The 19,355-nt window shown below is 35.0% G+C and overlaps 1 protein-coding gene across 11 annotated transcripts in view; it reads left to right on the top strand.

Moving 5' to 3' along the window:
* The window catches only part of WNK1 (WNK lysine deficient protein kinase 1), a 162,571-nt gene that overhangs the window by 70,473 nt on the left and 72,743 nt on the right, over positions 1-19,355 (top strand). For 10 of the 11 annotated variants that reach the window (XM_042991517.1, XM_042991516.1, XM_042991520.1 and 7 more), the window contains exons 2-3: positions 3,117-3,289; positions 17,565-17,785. In XM_042991517.1, the coding sequence (XP_042847451.1) occupies positions 3,117-3,289; positions 17,565-17,785 (394 nt within the window). Of the gene's footprint in view, positions 1-1,645; positions 1,724-3,116; positions 3,290-17,564; positions 17,786-19,355 lie in introns of those variants that run through there. The other variant, XM_042991522.1, reaches the window with a different exon arrangement.

Genomic DNA, 19,355 nt, shown 5'->3' with positions numbered 1-19,355 from the left:
CTAAATTATCATTCAAGAGTCGTGATGGAATAAACATTTCAAACAAATTAAGATTACACCACTATTGGAATGTTTACTGAAAGAATTGTGAAAAATGTATTTCCCAAAAGAAGAAAAATAAGCCCAGATAAGGGAATAAGGAGCAAAATGGAAATGTGAATAAAAAGATATGTGGGTATATATAAGTAAACATACACTGTTTAAATAGTAATTATAATGTTGTCTTAAAGAGTAGTAGGATAGTAGGGAACTAAAGTATCAGGCAAAAATAATATATAAGATAATTGATATCAGAGGAGTGATGAGAATAGTACTTTTTATGGTATATAAATTTACAATAAAAAATTTTCTAATATATACTACTTGGGAAAAAGAGTTGTTGGGAGAGCAGATTATCTGTACAATCTCCATGTCGTTACAAGTTCTATGCCTTTAATTAAAATTCTTGATAATATCCTGATATTTTAGGTGGTTTATGCTGTAATTTCTATATTATAAAAATAAAAGTCTTATTGGAAAAAATAGCTAAGATAATTTAGAAAATAAAATTGAAGAAGGTGTTATAGGAAGTGGTTCTACCAAGAATGAATTATTATTATTTTTTTTATTTTTTAAATTTTTTTTAAAAAATGAATTATTTTAAAACTATAACAAGAAAGCGTGATATTAGTGCAGAATAGACAGACCATTGTAATAGAATATAGAATCCAGAAATAGAATTACACTTATATGGAAAGGATGGATTGTTCATCCAATAGTATTGAGTTATTGGTCAATATAGAAAAAAACAGCCAGTCCTTCTTTTATCCAACCAAATAAATTACTCAACAAATAAATTCCCAAGTGTGGCAAACAAAACAAATTTATATTTTAAAAAGGAAAAACATATGGCCTCAGTGTCTAGAAGAATTACTTGAAGACATAAAGCCACAAAGTAAAAGATAAATTGAACTATAGTCAAATAAAAACATTGAAATCAAAAGACTTCATAAGCAAGGTGGAGATACGAAACACAAATTGAGAAAACATATCTGTAACATAAAATTAATAAAGAATTAGTATCCAAATTTGTATTGAGAACTTATACAAAGAAGGAAAGCAACAAATGATATGATTGGACATCTCACAGAAGAAGAATATGAAGTAGCCTGCAAAGAAAACAAAGTTTTTCTCACTTATTTTTGACTCTCAAAATGTAAACTAAACAATAGGATATGAGTTTATACCCATCAAATTGATTAATGTCTGATAATACCAATTGCTGGTGACCGTGTGCAGCAGAAACCTTCATACAATGCTATTAAGAGAGTATATTTGGTACAGTCCCCTTGAAAAACAATTTGTTGATACCTATGAAAATTGAAGGTGCCTATTTCTTATGTATGATTAATTCTAGACATGTATCCTAATAGTATTTTTTTTTGTGCCTCAGATCTCCTTTGAAAGCTAGAATAATGTTTTAAGTCTGTATAATAAAATACATAGGATTAAAATGGAAACTGATTATACTGAAATAGTTACAAAAATTTTTAAATATGTGATGTAGTATGCATTATTAGTGCATACTAATAAGAGCAACTGAAAGATCTAATAGCTGTCAATTTCAAAGTAATTTGATTGATGTAAATGGTATTTTGAGATAATCTATAACCACTGTTGCATGATATCAAAATATCTAGGGCTATTGGTGACAAAAATCACAAGGATTGCTGAGTGCTCTCAGGTATATATATTCATAATTGATGTATGGGCTTATTTCTGGACTGTCAACACTATTCCTTTGGTCTATACATCTGTCCTTATGCCAGTACCACACTGTTTTGATTGCTGTAGCTTTGTAATAAGAACCTGTGTCCTAGACACACACTTTAATGTATGTCCAGGGAGATTAATACTGTAACACCACTGCAGTATTGAGTAGCAAAAAATGGGGAAGAGTCTAAAGATTAATCAATAGGAGATTATATAAATTGTGATATATTTAGACAGTGAGTAACTGTAACAGTGATAATGAACAAAGCCAAGTTACAGTAATATGGTAGATATCTTGTAGTCTCCTTGTGTATCATCACAGGTGATCTCAATACTGAATGAAAACAAGCTTTCAAAGAAAACATACTCTGTAACATCATTTTATGAACTTTTAACATTTTAACCCAAAGTGTAAATACCCATTTGGGAATGGTATGTCCAAATTCAGGCTAGTGGTTATTAAAGGGTAAGGAATAGTGACGGGGGAAGGACAATCTAGTTACATAGGAGACTTTAATTATATCTAGAATGTTTATTTATGTGATGGACACATTATTGTATGCCTGGAATATTTTGTTAAAATATGTATTGCATGTTTTGATAGAATATTAATATGGCAGAGATAGTTTCAGTTTTAATATATAGAATAATTCAGAGTTTGTTTATTTGGGATTTTGTCAAGGGAAGATCAACAAATTGTTTTTCCCTAGTTCATTTCAGAGAAGTGAATTAACTTACATAGTGCCAGGTGCTTTAAACATGTGATAAAGCATACCTAGTAGATTAATATATTCATAAAGAAAATTCTGATCAAAGCAAAGACAGAACTAGAATTTATATTTAGATCTTTTTACCTCCAAAATCTCATACCATATTGTTAAGTTGCATATCTAGCAATAAATGACTTATTTTAGAAGTGGTAAGTTAACTGCACCTACAAAATGAGACCATCTCTGAGGCATACATTAACAATAAAGATGCTGAAGTAATCTCAAGCATGACATTATAATCTAGTTTTCTTAAAGATACTTTAGCCTGTTGTCATACTGCTGAAAGGCTAAAGAAATTATTGGTCTTTAGCAACTGTAGTGTTCCTGTTTGAAACAGTATTGATCATCATAATTTAGTACACATTTAGCATTTAAAATTATTTTTGTGTGTTTTTCTATTTGAACTATTTTATTTTTATCCAAGTATAATTAACATATAGTGCTATATTAGTTTCGGGTATGCTGTATGATTCAACAATTATACCTTTCTCAGTACTCATCATGATAGTGTACTCCTAACAGCATTTAAATTTAACTGTGTGACTTCGTGTTTTGTTATTTTAAACCACGTTCTGTTCTGGTTCTTGATTTTAGGATCGAAAATTAACAAAGTCTGAGAGGCAGAGATTTAAAGAAGAGGCAGAAATGTTAAAGGGCCTTCAGCATCCCAATATTGTTCGATTCTATGATTCCTGGGAGTCCACAGTAAAAGGGAAGAAGTGCATTGTTTTGGTGACTGAACTAATGACATCTGGAACACTTAAAACGTAAGTCTATCAATATTATCAAAATTGACCAAGAAGTACGAAAGAACTTGAATTTTCCTATTTTATCAGTCCTGCTTTTGTCACCCGGTGTACCATGGAGGGAACAATCGTTCCAACTGTTATTAGCACATTTTCTTGCCCACAAAGTCCTCTGGTGTATAAAATGATTTGATAATTATTCAGTAGTAATATTAAAAAGAGAAGTTATTACAGAATAAACCTAGTTATTTTAAACCCTGTTGATTTGGGGTTCTAAAATTGAATGGCTAAGGGATTGTGAAATCAAATGGCAAGGTAGCCCTCTAGTGGTTAAAATGAGGTTGAAGCTTATTGAGAGGACTTCTCCATTTATTTTTATCACCTTGTACAGTTTTTTGCTGCATCTCTGCAACTATTATGTCAAATGCAAATTGTGCTGTAGCAGTTATCACTAGTTTCATTTGTTATAGTATTAGAAATTAATGCCCAAACAGCTAGACTCATCATTTCTTTCAGGAAAACAGGTCAAATGCAGAAATTTCTTGTTCCCTATTACAGAGTTTTAAAGAGTTGGAGTTTAGCCTTTGGGAATCACAGGTGTTTTCCTCACTCAGAGAGGAAAGTACAAACGACCCTTGAACAGCATGGAAATTAGGGGTACTCACCCTCCATGTAGTTGAAAATCTGAGTATAACTTTTGAATCCTCCAAACAATTACTTAATGGCCTACTGTTCCAGCCTACTGCAAGCCTTACTGATAACATAAACAGTTGATTAACACATATTCGTATATGATATGTATTATTTACTATATTCTTTTTTTTTTTATGTTTATTTTTGAGAGAGAGCACAAGCAGGGGAGGGGCAGAGAGAGAAGGGGACAGAGGATCCAAAGTGGGCTCCATGCTGACAGCCCAGTGTGGGGCTCGAACTCATGAACTGTGAAATTGTGACCTGAACCGAAGTCAGACGCCTAACTAACTAAGCCACCCAGGCACCCCTTATTTACTGTATTCTTATAATAAAATAAGCTAGAGAAAATAAAATTATGAGAAAATACATTTACAGTGCTATACTGTAAAAATCTGCATATAAGTAGACCTGCAATGTTCAAACCTATATTATTCAAGGGTAAACTGTAGTATAAATTATATGGTTTAAATTTTTTTATTGTGAAGGAATTGGATTTTTTTTAAGTATCTTTTTTTGTTTGTTTAAGTTTATTTATCTTGAGAGAGAGAGAGAGAGAGAAAGAGAGCAAGCCAGGCAGGGGCAGAGAGAGAGAATCCCAAGCAACCTCCATGCTGTCAGCATGCTGTCAGTGCACAGAGCCCGAAGCGGGGCCCAAACTCATAAACCATGAGATCATGACCTGAGCTGAAACCAAGAGTCGGACACTTAACTGACTGAGCCACCCAGGTGCCCCAGATACAGATTTTTTTTAATTGTCTCTTTAGTATGTATTAATTTCTGACTACTTTTCTTTAGTTAATACTACTGAACTGATTCATCACAGGTCTTTGAAACATAGTTTTATATTTCCTGAATGTAGTCACTTGCATGTGTTCTTGGATGCTTAAGATTAACACACTGAAAAGCCAACAAATTATTTCCCCCTAGCAAATTCTAGTTTCCACACCCAGCTTCTCAAGTATTTATGGCAACATCTTTACCCTAGTCATCCAAGCTTCTTGTTATCCAGATGTCTTTTTCTTTCACTAGACTGTGCTCCCTAGCACTATGCTTTAAACTTGGTAAGTATTTGAATGAATTGAGGGAAATTGTGTGGTAGTAGTAGTTTGTGTGTATATCTTCATCTTGAGATTCTTTTCACCAGTTTGGACATATTAATGGACTGTCAGTAGTCTGTCAGGCATATCCTACAGGAGTACTCTATAACAGTTTATTTGTTTTAAAAAGTTTATTGAAAGGCTTTGGGTAACATAGACTAAGCTTCTTTGGAATTCCACTCCCACCCCCACCCCCACCCCCACCCCCACCATCAACAAACTAAAATGTGGAATATAATAAAAGCTTTTTCAGTACATACCCAAGTTTTTAAAGAAAGAAAGAGTGACCTCCAGATGAAAGGACAAGTGGAGGTAACTAAAGACCTAAACAGTAACCAATGTTTTGGCAGTCTGTTGGGTTTTCACATCATATATAGGGCTTGAGTTTTGGATACCAAGAGTTTTATTGTCCATGCCAGGACAAAAGTCCTTAGAACTCAGCAGAGAGGGGAACTTGAACTTAGCCTGTGTCAAAACCTGAATTATTAATAAAAAGGGAGAACTCTTCACCCCAGCCAGTGAAAGCTACAAGGAATTTTGCCCCTCTGCCCAGCACTTAGGATAAGAGGGGGAGTCCCTATGAAAAAAACCAGAAATCTCAGGTCATGTGTAGATGGCTCTATAATATAAATGTAGACTACCAGCTTGGTGCAGGGATCACAAATCAAGGAATGAAGATTCTAATTGGTCCAGAATCCAATGAAAACTCCGAGGGACATTTTCAGCATTTCATTGGTCATTATGTACGTGGATAAAACAGTCCCCAGTGAAGGTGACCTCACAAATTACAAGTCACACACAGTAATATGATGATCAGATACAACTGGAAAATAACATTGGAATCAAAGATGCTATTGACAACTCTGAAAGTGAATACAAAATAAGCTTATAAGTACAAAAAGATGTCACTAAAGGTATATGTAAGTATATACAAGTATATAAAGTGATAAAAGGAGAGAAACCATGATTAGAAACCATAGTGAAGGAATATAACTACATCAAAAAAGTTCAGGCAGGGGCACCTGGTTGGCTCTGTCAGTAGAGCACGCAACTCTTAATCTCTTGGGATTATGAATTTGAGTCCCATGTTGGGCATAGAGATTACTTTAAAAAAAAAAAAAAAGAAAGAAAGAAAAGAAAGTTCAGGCATAATTAGAAAAGATCCAAAGACTTCTAGAAATAAGAATAAATCATTGGAATGCCTGGGTAGCTTAGTTGGTTGAGTGTCCAACTCTTGAATTCAGCCCAGGTTATGATCTCATACTTCATGGGTTCGAGCCCTGTGTCAGGCTCTGTGCTGACAGCACAGAGGCTGCTTGGGGTTCTCTTTTTTTTAAGTTTATTCATTTAGTTTTGAGGTGGGGGGGGGGGGGGAGAGAATGAGCAGGGGAGGAGCAGAGAGAGCAGGAGAGAGAGAATATCCCAAGCAGGCTCACGCTCCACTGTGAGCCTGATGCACTGCTTGATCCCAAGACCCTGGGATCATGGCCTGAGCCAAAATCAAGAGTCGGATGCTTAACCAGCTGAGCCATCCAGGCATGCCCCCCCATCTTAATCATTTTTAAATGTACAGTTCAGTAATGTTAAGTACATTCACATTGCTGTGCAGCCATTCTCCAGCACTCTTCAAACCTGCAAAACTAAAACCCATTAACATGATTGCCCATTACCCATTACTCCAGCCCTTGGCAACCACTGACTGCTTTCTGTCTCTGGTTTTATCTGATCAAGATATTTCATATAAATGGAATCATAAAATAACGGGGTCTTTTGTGTTTGGCTTCTTTAACTTAGCATAATGTTTTCAAGGTTCGTGATGTAGCATGTATCAGTATTTTATTCCTTTTTATGACTACATAACATTTTGTTTCATGGATATACCACAAATTTGTTTATCCATTTGATCTGTTTCCACCTTTGGCTATCGTGAATAATACTGCTATAAAACATGTGTGTATAAGTTTTTGAGTATATGTTTTCATTTCTTTTGGGTGTATGACTACAAGTGGAATTGCTGAGTCATGGTAATTCTATGTTTAATTTTTTAAGGAACCATCAAACTATTTTTCACAGCAGCTGAACTGTTTCACATTCCCACCAACAATGTATAAGAGTTTCAGTTTCTCCATATCCTTGCCAACACTTGTGTTTTGTATGTTTGTATGTATGTATGTATATATGTATTTTCATAGCCATCCTACCAGGTGTGACATGGTATCTCATTGAGCATCTTGTCATGTGCATGTTGGCTATTTATCTTTGGACAAATATCTATTCAAGTCCTTTGCGCATTTAAAATTTTTTTTTTTTATTGTTGAGTTGTAAGAGTTCTTTATTCTGTAAGCTAAACCTTTCTCAGTACATGATTTGCAAATATTGTCTCCCATTCTATAGGTTATATTTTTACTTCCTTGATAATGTCCTGTGATATACAAAGTTAATGTTGATGAAGTCCAACTTACTTGTTTTTTCTTGTTTGTACTTTTGGTGTTCTATCTAAGAATCTGTTGCCAAAACCAGGGTCATGCAGATTTATCCCTAAGTTTTCTTCTAAAACTTCTACAGGTTTGTCTCTTATATTTAGGTTGTAGTTTTAATTTTAAGTAAATTTTTGTGTGCAGTGTGGGATCCAACTTAATTCTATTGCACAGGGATGTCCAGTTATCTAGCACCATTTTGTTGAAGAGACTGTTCTTTCCCTATTGAATGGCCTTGTACTCCTGTCAAAAATCCTTGAACTATAGATCTATGGGTTTATTTCTGGACTCTTGATGCTATTCTTTTGGTCTACATATCTGTCCCTATAACAGTATCACACTGTTTTGATTACTGTAGCTTTTGTAATATGTTTTCAAATTCAGAAGTGTGAGTTCTCCAATTTTGTTCCACTTTTTCAATATTGTTTTGGCTATTTGGGGCCCCTTGCAATTCCATGTGAACTTGAGAATTATTTTTCCATTTCTGCAAAAAGGCTGATAGAATTTTGATTGTCAAATACAGTTATAGATACGTTGAATCTGTAGGCCACTTTGGGTAGTATTGTCATTAACTATATTAAGTTTTCCAACCCATGAACATGAGATATTTTTACATTTTATTTAGTTTTTCAATGGTTTTTTCTAGTTTCCAATGTTTAAGTCCTTTGCTTTGTTGGTTAAATTTATGCCTAGGTATTTTATTCTTTTGGATGCTGTTGCAAATGAAATTATTTTTTTAATTTCCTGTATAGGTCGTTAATTGTTGGTATATAGAACACAACTCATTTGTGCATGTTGATCTTGCACTCTTGCAACTTTGATGAATTCTGTTATTAACTCTAGTTGTGTGGGTTGGGGGCGAGAGTATGTGTGTTCGTTCTTTGGGATTTTCTATATATAGGATATTGGCATCTATAAATAATAGTTTTACTTCCCTTCTAATTTGAATACTTTTATTTCTTTATCTTGCTTAATTGCTCTGGCTAGAATTTCTAGTACAATGTTGAGTAACAGTGGTTATCCTTGTCTTATTCCTAATCTTACTGGGAAAGCTTTCACTGTTTCACCATTAAGTACGATATAAGCTTTGGGTTTTTCATAATTGTTCTGTCATGTTTTCTCCTTATTCCTAGTCTGAGTATTTTTATCATAGAAAGATACTGGATTTTGTCTAATGCTTTTTCTGCATAAGTTGAGATGATCATAGTTTTTTTTTTCCCCTTTGTTCTATTAATGAAGTATATCATGCTGACTGATTTTTTTCTAAAATTGAGAGATACTTCCATTTCATGGATAAATTGCACATGGATAAATTCCATGTGGTCATGGTGTATAATCCTTTTACTGTGCTGTTGGATTCAGGTAATGTTTTCTTGATGACTTTTGCATCTATATTCATAAGAGATATTGGCATGTAGTTTTCTTGTGGTGTCTTTGCTATCAGGGCTGTACTGGCCTCATTGAATGACTTAAGTGTTTCCTCCTTTTCTACTTTTTGGAAGAGTTTGAGAAGGATTAGCCTTTTTCCTTTAAATGTTTGGTAGAATTCAACAATGAAACCATGTAGTCCTGGACTTTCCTTTGTTGGGAGGTTTCTTGAGGGAATGTTCCATGTGTTCTTGAGAAGAATATATATTCAACTGTTGTTGGGTGTCATGTTCCATATATTTCTGTTATGTCTAGGTGGTTTATAGTGTTGTTCAAGTCCTTTACTGCCTTAATGGTCTTCTGTCTAGATACTTTACCTGTTTTTGAAAGTAGGCTATTGAAGTCTCCAACTATTGCTATAGAACTGTGTACTCCTCCTTTCAGTTCTGTCTATATTTGCTTGGTGTATTTAGGAGCTCTGTTTGTGTATTATGTTTATAATTGTTATAATCTTCTTGAGAAATTGACCTTTTATCAATATATAATATTCTTTATCTCCTGTATCAGTTTTTTATTTTGTCTATTTTATCTGATACTAACATTGCCACCTCACTCTTTTGGTTACTGTTTGCATGGAATATCTTTTTCTGTCCTTTCATTTTCTGGGTGGGTCTTTGAATCTAAAGTGAGTCTGTTGAGACAGCATATGGTTGAATCATGTATCTCCATTGTGCCATCTCTGTCTTTTGATTAGAAAATTCAGTCCATTTATACTTGAAGGAATTAGTGATAAGGAAGCAATTTTGCTAATTTTTTGGTATATTTTAATACCTTTTTTGTTCCTTGTCTCTGTTGCTGTTTTTATTAATTGATTTTTTTTTTATTGTACCATTTTAATACTCTTCTCATTTCCTTTGTACGTGTTTTTTAGATATTTTCTGGTGGTTACCTTAGGAATTACAATGAACACCACAAACAGTCTTGTTTGAAATGTTACCAACTTAGCTTCAGTAGCTTCAGAATCTTTGCTCCTATTATACAGCTTTGCACCTCTTTTGTGTTTTTGTAGATTTTGCAAAGATGCAAATTGCATCTTTATTCATTGTGTTCCCATTAATTCAGATTTATAATTAGTGATTTATGTGTTCGCCTTTTAAATCATGTAGGAAATGAACAAAGGAGTTACAAACCAAAAATATGTTAATACTGGTTTTTATATTTAGCGATGTATTTACCTTTACCAGAGATTTTATTTCTTCCTAAAGCTTCAAGTTACTGTCCAGTGCCCTTTTGTTTTAGCCTCAAGAACTTGCTTTGCATTTCCTGTAGAGCAGGTGTTCTCACAACAGGCACCCCAGCTTTTATTTATCTGGGCCTGTCTTAATATTGCCTTCATTTTTGAAGGATACTTGTGCTAGATACAAAATTCTTGGTTGATGGTTGGAAAACCCCTTTCAGCACTTTAAATATGTCATTCCTCTGCTTTCTAGCCTCCATAGTTTCTGCTGATAAGTTGGCTGATAGTCTTGTTGAGGATCTCTTGATCATGATGAGTTGCTTCTCTCTTGCTTTCAAGATTCTCTCTGTCTTTGGCTTTCAGCAGCTTGAGTGTAATATATCAGTGTGAATCTCTGTATCCTTCATGGAGTTTGTTGAGCTTCTTAGATAGGTAGAATCATGTCTTTTAGCAAATTTAGAAAGTGTGTGGCCATTATTTTATCAAATACTCTTCTCCTTTCTTATTTGGGTCTCCAATTATGCATGTTGATCAGCTTGGTGGTATCCCACAGGACTCTTAGGCTCTATTGAGTTTTCTTTGTTTTTCTTTTCTTTCTGCTCCTCAGACTACATAATTTCAATTGACATATTTTCAGGTTTGCATGTTCTTTCTTCTGCTTGTTCTATCTGTTGTTGAAACCTTTTAGTGAATTTTTCATTTCAGTTATTTCATTTTTCAGACTTCTGCTTGGGTCTTTTTAATAATGTCTTTATTGGTATTCTCTGTTGAGCTAAAATTTCCTGTACTCTAGTATTTAGCAGCCATTGTTCTTAGTATTTAGTCTTCCAATTTTTTAGGATGGATACCATAATTAACCCTATTTAACCATGAGTTGGTTGTCAGTTCATATTAAATAATTCAGCTTTGAAAAGCTGATTAGGAGCTATGGTTATGAGGGCAGGACTTTTCAACTGCTAGGCTTTTCTTCAAGGTGATTGGGCATGCGTCAGCCATAATGAAGGACTTGGAGATTCTGTTATCAGGGAGAGCCTTTATTCAGTCAGTCAGTCAGTCAATCTTCTGCACTGATGGTATTTGGTTGTCACTTTTTTCCTATTGGTTAAGGTGGTACTTAACTAATATCCCTAGCTTTAGCACCACTTCTCATTGTCATATTTAGCTTTTCTGGGTTTAGAAATGTCCCGTTTATAGTTGTATGGGCAAATTGGATCTCTTCTTGTCCACAATCTTCCCTTTCAAATAGTGCTGTGGTAATCATGTGTATACCTATGTCCTTATTTATTTCTGTAGAAAGGTTTCTAAAAACAAAAAGTGACTTAAAGTACAGTAAAACCTTGGATTGTGAGTAACTTGTTCTGTGAGTGTTCTGCAAGACGAGCAAACATTTCTAATAAATTTTAACTTGAGAAGCAACTGATGTCTTGTAATACGAGTTGTATGTGATGCTTGATCACAACTGAGCCAGTGGTTCTTGAAGTTAGCTTTAATATACAAGTGCTTTGGGCTACAAGCATGTTTCCAGAACAAAATATACTCACAAACCAAGGTTTTACTGTGTATGTGTAGTTTTATTTTAATTATATGTATATGTTGATTGAATTAAATGTAAAAAGAAAACTTAATAGTCTCCACTAGAAGTGGAAGTGACTTGGTTATTAACATTGTCTGAAATGTATGCTATATCGAAGGTTTTAAAATCCAGAATGTTTAAAAAAAATTTTAATGTTTATTTTTTAAAGAGAGAGCGAGAGAGAGAACGAGAGATGGCACTAGTGGGGGAGGGGTAGAGAGAGAGGGAGACACAGAATCTGAAGCAGGCTCCAGGCTCCGCGCTGTCAATACAAAGCCTGACGCGGGACTCAAACTCACCAACCTCAAGATCATGACCTAAGCCGAAGTTGGATGTTCAGCCAACTGAGCCACCCAGGCATCCCTAAAATCCAGTATGTTTAAAATTGAACTTCATGAAAATTAAAAATTTCTGTACATTGATATTATCGATAGAGTAAAAAGAGAATTCACAGAATGGAAGAAGATATTTGCAAATCATTTAACTCAAAAGGGATTAATGTCTAGAATATACAGAGAATTCTTAAAACTCGACAACATTAAACACAGCAAACAATCCTATTCAAAAATGGGCAAAGAAAAAAAATGGGCAAAGGACCTGGATAGACATTCCACTAAAAAAGATATACAAATTGGCCAAGAAACACATGACAAAGATGCTCACCACGACTAGTTATTAGGGAAACACAAATCAAAATCACAATGAGATACCACCTGATTCATACCTGTTAGAATGGCTAGTATCAAAAAGACAAAACAAGTGTTGGCAAGAATGTGGAGAAAAGGGAACCATTGTGCATTGTTGGTAGACATATAAATTGATGTAGCCATTATGGAAAACAGTATGGGGTTCCTCAGAAATTTAAAAATAGAACTACCATATGATCCAGCAGTTTGACTTCTGGGTATTTATCTGAAGAAAATGAAGACACTAATTTGAAAAGATATATGTACCCCGTGCTCATAACAGCTTTATTTACAGCAGCCAAGCCATGGAAGTAACCTAAGTGTCCATCAGTGGAGGAATGAATAAAGAAGAGGTGGTGTGTGTGTATGCATGTATATACACAATCTGTATATACAATAGATTATTATATTGTTCATCCATAAAAAAGAAATTTTGACATTGTGGATGGACTTGGAAAGCATTATGCTAAGTTAAAGAAGTCAGATAAAGACAAATACTGTATGATCTCACTTCTATGTGAATCTAAGAAAAATGAAAAATAAAATACCCAACAACAAAAACCAAACTCATAAATACAGAGAACAGATTGGTGATTGCCATAGGTGCAAGGATGGAAGTGGAATGTGTATAATGGGTGACGGTGGTCAAAAGGTACAAGCTTTTAGTTATAAAATAAGTTTTGGGGGGGGCGCCTGGGTGACTCAGTCGGTTAAGCGTCCGACTTCGGCTCAGGTCACGATCTCGCAGTCCGTGAGTTTGAGCCCTGCGTCGGGCTCTGTGCTGACTGCTCAGAGCCTGGAGCCTGTTTCACATTCTGTGTCTCCCTCTCTCTCTGACCCTCCCCCGTTCATGCTCTGTCTCTCTCTGTCTCAAAAATAAATAAACGTTAAAAAAAAAAATAAGTTTTGGGGATGTAATGTACAGCATAGTGACTATAGTTAATAATGCTCTATTATATATTTGAAAGTTGTTAAGAGAGTAAATCTTAAAAGTTCTCATCATAAGAAAAAATATCTGTGTGGTGATAGATGTTAACTAGACTTATCGTGGTGACCATTTTGCAGTATATACCAATCGTCTTGAAATCAATCATTATGTTGTACATCTGAGATAAATAATAATGTTATATGTCAATAATATTTCTACTTAATTACCATAAGATCTAACACTTTCACTTGTGGGTTTATACCTAAAAGAATGAAAGCAGAGTCTCAAAGAGATATTTGTATACTCATATTTATAGCAGCATTATTCACAGTAGCTAAAAGGTAAAAGCAGCCCAAGGGTCCATTAAGGAAAGAATGGATAATCAAAATGTTGTATATATGTACAGTGGAATATTTTTTAGCCTTAAATGGTAAGGAAGTTCTAACATGCTGTAATACAAGTGAACCTTGAGGGCGTTGTGTGAAGTGAAATAAGCCAGTCACAAAAAGTCACATACAAATATACTGTTTGATTTCACTTTATGAGTTACCTAGAGTAGTCAAATTCATAGAAACAGAAAGTGGAATGATAGTTGCCAGAGCCCAAATGGAGAAGGTTTTTGGGAATTACTGTTTAATGGGTATAAAGTTTCAGTTTTTAAGATGAAAAGAGTTCTGGAGATAGATGGTGGTGATGATTTTCTATTAGTATGAATTACTTAGTATCACTGTAAAATGGTAAATATTGGGGTGTCTGGGTGGCTCAGTCAGTTGAGTGTCTGACTCTTGATTTCTTCTCAGGTCATGATCCAGGGTCACGGGATCTGCACTGAGTGTGGAGCCTGCTTAAGATACTCTCTCTTGGGGCACCTGGGTGGTTCAGTCAGTTGGGCATTGGCTCAGGTCACGGTCTCATGATTTGTGGGTTCAAGCCTCGGGTCGGGCTCTGTGCTGACAGCCCAGAGCCTGGAGCCTGCTTCGGATTCTGTGTTTCCCTCTCTCTCTGTCCCTCCCCCGCTTGCACTCTGTGTCTGTCTGTCTGTCTGTCTGTCTGTCTGAAAAATAAATAAAAATTAAAAAAAAAAAAAAAAAGATACTCTCCCTCTTAAGGGAGCCTAGGTAGCTCAGTCAGTTAAGCATCTGACTTCAGCTCTGGTCATGATCTTGCTGTTGGTGAGTTCCAGCCCTGCATCAGCCTCTGTTCTAACAGCTCAGAGCCTGGCTCTGGCTTCAGATTCTTTGTCTCCCTCTATCTCTGCCCCCCCTCTCAAAAAAGAAACATTTAAAAAATATTTTTAAAAAAAGATATTCTCTGTCCCTCTGCCCCTTTCCCCGACTCGCATGTGCATTCTCTCTCAAATAATTAATTAGTTAAATGGTATATATTATGTGCATTTTATCTTAACAAAATGGGAAATCCACTGTGTTGAATTTTCTCAAAAACTTGATACATAGGAAAAGAAATTTTTTTCTAATTTTTTTTCAAATGTTTACTTATTTTTGAGAGACAGAGTGCACGGGGGAGGGCCAGAGAGAGAGGGAGACAGAGGATCTGAAGTGGGAAGTGGCCACTGCGCTGACAGCATAGAGCCGGATGCAGGGCTTATACTCAGGAACCGTGAGATCGTGACCTGAGCTGCAGTCGGTCACTAAACCGACTGAGTCACCCAGGCTCCCTTGAAAAAGAAATTTTTAAAGAGCAATGTCCTTCATGAATATCAATGCAAAGATCCTTTATAAAATAATAGCAAATTGGATCCACCAATCCAATATATCAAAATCAAAGAGGGTATCACAAAGTTGGTTTAACATTGAATTAATCAATGTTATTCACCACATTAACAGAATAAAGGAGAAAATTCATATGATCATTTCAAAATATGTGTAAAAGTATTTGACAATTCAGTATCTATTTGTGGCTGAAAACTCTTATTCAAACTAGGAATAGTGGGGAACTTCTTCAAACTGAGAAACAACTTCCACCAAAAAGCCTATAGCTAATGTTGAGCTTAACTGTTTCCCGTGAGATGAGGAACAAAGCAAGAATGCTTTTTTTAACCACTTACATTCACTGTGGTTTTAGAGGCCCACCCACTGCAATAAAGCATAAATATAGGGAAAACTAGTATTACGGGCATAAAGATTGGAAAGGAAGAAATAATACCATTGCCCTTGATTGCAGATTATGTAATTGTTTACATAGAAAATTCCAGTGATTCTAAACAAATTTAATGAAGTTAAGAGATACAAGGTTACGATATAGTTACCTGTTATATTTTATATAATTGATCATTTTATAAATGATACAGACTCAACTTATCCCCAAAATTTTATTAAACAATTTTTCAGTTATACAGAAAAGTTGAAAGAATTACACAATGAACACACATATTCACTCCCTAGATTCTGTAGTTTATTAACTTGCCGTATTTACTTTACCACATATGTCCTTCTGATTATTCCCCTATCTTAATTTTGTTCATTCCAAAATAAGTTGTTGCATCAGTAATATTTCACATGTAAACACTTAAGTGCTCATTTCATTAGAGTTCTCATACTGTATTTATATGCTTTGTTTTTCCTTACAGTGAAATTTAAGTACAGTGAAAAGTGTAACAGTGGTATCATTCTGTGAGTTTTGACAAAAGCATTCACTCATGCAGTAAAAACTATTAAGTTATAGAACATTCTTATTATCTTAGTAAATGCTCTTATGGCTCTTCCTAGGTAGCCCTTCCTCACCCTTCAGAGGTAACTATGTTTCAATATTTGTTTAAACTATAAAACCAACTTTCACCATTAGTTTTCTTTGATTACCTCATCCAAGTGAAGTAGAATTTCATTTTAGTTCCTGTATTAGCTTTTTAGTTAAAACCTGTGTGTGTGTGTGTGTGTGTTTTAAAACAGTTGCTGTGGAGATTGTGTTTATATCTGTAACTTTTCACAATAAACTTTGGGTTGATACTGTACAATTTCATGTAAAGTAAAGGAACCTTACACAGATAAAGTTTCAATTATCCCTAATACTTGTTTTTTATGCTATATAATTTTTATGTATGCTACATTCACATATTCTATAGAACCTATAATACAGTGTTATAAATTGTCCTTTAATTAGCCATACGTATTTTAAAGATAGCATGAGGCTAATGTAATATTTTATATCTTCATACTTTTCCTGAATATTTTCAGAAAAAAAGCCAATCCAGAAACTTTATCTTTCCCTCAGTGAGTAGCATCAGAAATCTCTGTTCCATTCGTTTAGCCATTAGCTGGGCTGCTTTGAATCTGCTGCTCCACATATACGTATTTCAGAGGTCAACCAGAGATTTGGACAGAATGAATATGCAGGATTTGGGGCTTCTCTTCAGTATCACACTTCTCTGTCCTGTCCACTGGAACTCTCTGTGGTGATGAAAATGTTTTATATCTGTACTATCCAAATGGTAACCACTTGACACATGTGGCTGTTGAGCACTTGAAATGTGGCTAGTGCAGCTGAAAAATAGAATTTTTAATTTTAATTAATTTATATTTAAGTATATTCACATTTATTTAGTGAATACTATATTGAGCAGACTATCATGATAGAAAGTTCTGTTGGATAGCACTGTTCTAGCTGCTATGGTCATCTTGAACTCTGTCCTCCATTCCTCAGCTAATAAGGCTGTAGGCTTTTATTTAGATTTGAGCTGACCTACAGAATCAGGCAGGAGCCTTTCCTCAGCTGAGGAGATTTAGAAAATAGGAAACTCAAGCAGTGCTTTCTTTTTTCCCTAATATGAACTCCCTTCCAATTTATGCCAGATTTTGATTGCTCTCCAGAGCCTTGAGGTAGTTGTTTTTTGTATATTTTTACTACAGTTTATAATTATATCTGTATCTAGTAAGAATTATTCCACCATCTACCAGAAGTCAAACTCTATCCCTTAACTTTTATTTTTTATTTTTATATCTGTTTATTTTTCTACCTCTTAACTTTTAAGTTATTTTAGTAGTGACCCAACTTTAAGGAATTCATTTTTTTGTGCTTTGTTATTAGAATTCATTTACCAACCACTTATTATCATCCTTTCCCCTTTAACTTTGCTAAAAGTATCACTAACCTTTAAGGTTACTGAATCTTAATATTGTAAATTTGATACTCCCATCTCAGATATGTTAGAATTTAATGGAATTCTTCAAAGCAGCAACCTCGTATCATTGATAACCTGTTTGGTATACTTTGCCTTCTCTAGGTATCTGAAAAGGTTTAAGGTGATGAAGATTAAAGTTCTAAGAAGCTGGTGCCGTCAGATCCTAAAAGGACTTCAGTTTCTTCATACCCGAACTCCGCCTATTATTCACCGAGATCTTAAGTGTGACAACATCTTTATCACTGGCCCTACAGGCTCAGTCAAGATTGGAGACCTAGGTCTGGCAACCCTGAAGCGGGCTTCTTTTGCCAAGAGTGTGATAGGTATGTTTCAGGTGTAGCTTGCATCCTAGCTGGGTTTCTGATATTCCTTTTATTTAGAAACTTGACCCTCTCAGAGCTTTTATTATGTGAAATAAACGTTCAGAAATCCATAGCTTGAACTCAGGAAGTGATCGTTTCTACAGTTCTCTGTATGCTTCTAGAATCATCTTGAAGACTAACGATGTTTTGTAAAATTATGTGAAGTAATGTGAACTTTGTTGATAAAACCTTATGTAACTATCAATCTTACTGGGTTATCCTGTTGATACTTAGTATTATATAATTATGTATGTAATAAATATAGTTACTTTCCTATAAAGGAAACTGAATTTATATGCAGTTTAGTTTCTAAAAAAAGTATTAGATATGTATTATTATTCAAAAGTATCTACCTGTTAAGACTTTATTTTAAAATGTGAAAATAAGAGTTCTGAAAGCTTGGTTTTCTCAATTATTTTCTTATAGTTAGCTTCAGAAGATATATCTGAAAGGAGACTTTTTTTCAACCTTAGTGGTATTTGGGGTTGGATAGTTCTTTGTTGTAAGGGCTTTCTTGTTCATTGTAAGATTATTTGGATGATGCCAGGAGCACACCACACCCCCTTTAAACTCATCTCCCCCCCCCAACCCCACCAGCCAGTTGTTAAAACTAAAAATGTCTCAGGACATTGCAAAATGTCCCCTGGTAACAAAATTGTCCCCTCTTGTTGAGAATCACTGATAACAAAATTGTCCCCTCTTGTTGAGAATCACTGATCTAAAGAACAAGGCTGTCCTTTCAGACTTTCAACTACATGTTAGAGAGTTGCAGCTGGGAAAATAATTTAATGCTTATTATTTTGGTAAGCTTTCACTCTCTGAAGAGAACATGACAGTTTGAACACTTGAAATCACATGTACTTTATTCTCCCTCTCAAAGATGGCAACAACAGGGAAACCATTCATTTTTAAGTGGGCTAGAATTTTACGTGTTAATAAGAAAACTATATAATACCAGTAATGTATACATTCTTATCAAATAGTGTTCTCTTTAGAGGGGTACCCAGGTGGCTCAGTCAGTTAAGTGTGTCTGACTTCAGCTGAGGTCATGATCACACAGTTCATGAATTAGAGCCCCACGCCTGGCTCTCTGCTAACAGCTCAGAGCCTGGAGCCTGCTTTGGAGTCTGTGTCTCCCTCCTTCTTTGCCCCTTCCCTGCTCACACTAAGTCAGTCAGTCTCTCTCTCTCTCAAAAATAAGTAAACATTAAAAAAAAATAGAATATTGTGTGACTTGGATTAGGAATGCTGTTTTTTAATTTTTTTTCTTTTTTTTAAAATTTCTTTTGATTTTTTTTTTTTTTTGACTTATTTTTGAGACAGAGACAGAGCATGAGCAGGGGCAGAGAGAGAGGGAATTCGAAGCAGGCTCCAGGCTCTGAGCTGCCAGCACAGAGCCCAACGCAGGGCTTGAACTCACGGGACCGTGAGATCATGACCTGAGCTGAAGCTGGATGCTTCACCGACTGAGCTACCCAGGCACCCCTGTTTTTAAATTTTCTTAATACAGATTAACAAGAAGAATTGGAAA

Source organism: Panthera tigris, chromosome B4, assembly GCF_018350195.1.
Source record: "Panthera tigris isolate Pti1 chromosome B4, P.tigris_Pti1_mat1.1, whole genome shotgun sequence".
NCBI lineage: Eukaryota > Metazoa > Chordata > Mammalia > Carnivora > Felidae > Panthera > Panthera tigris.
Note: the sequence above shows the minus strand (reverse complement) of the source record. Positions and strands in the feature narration are given on the sequence as shown.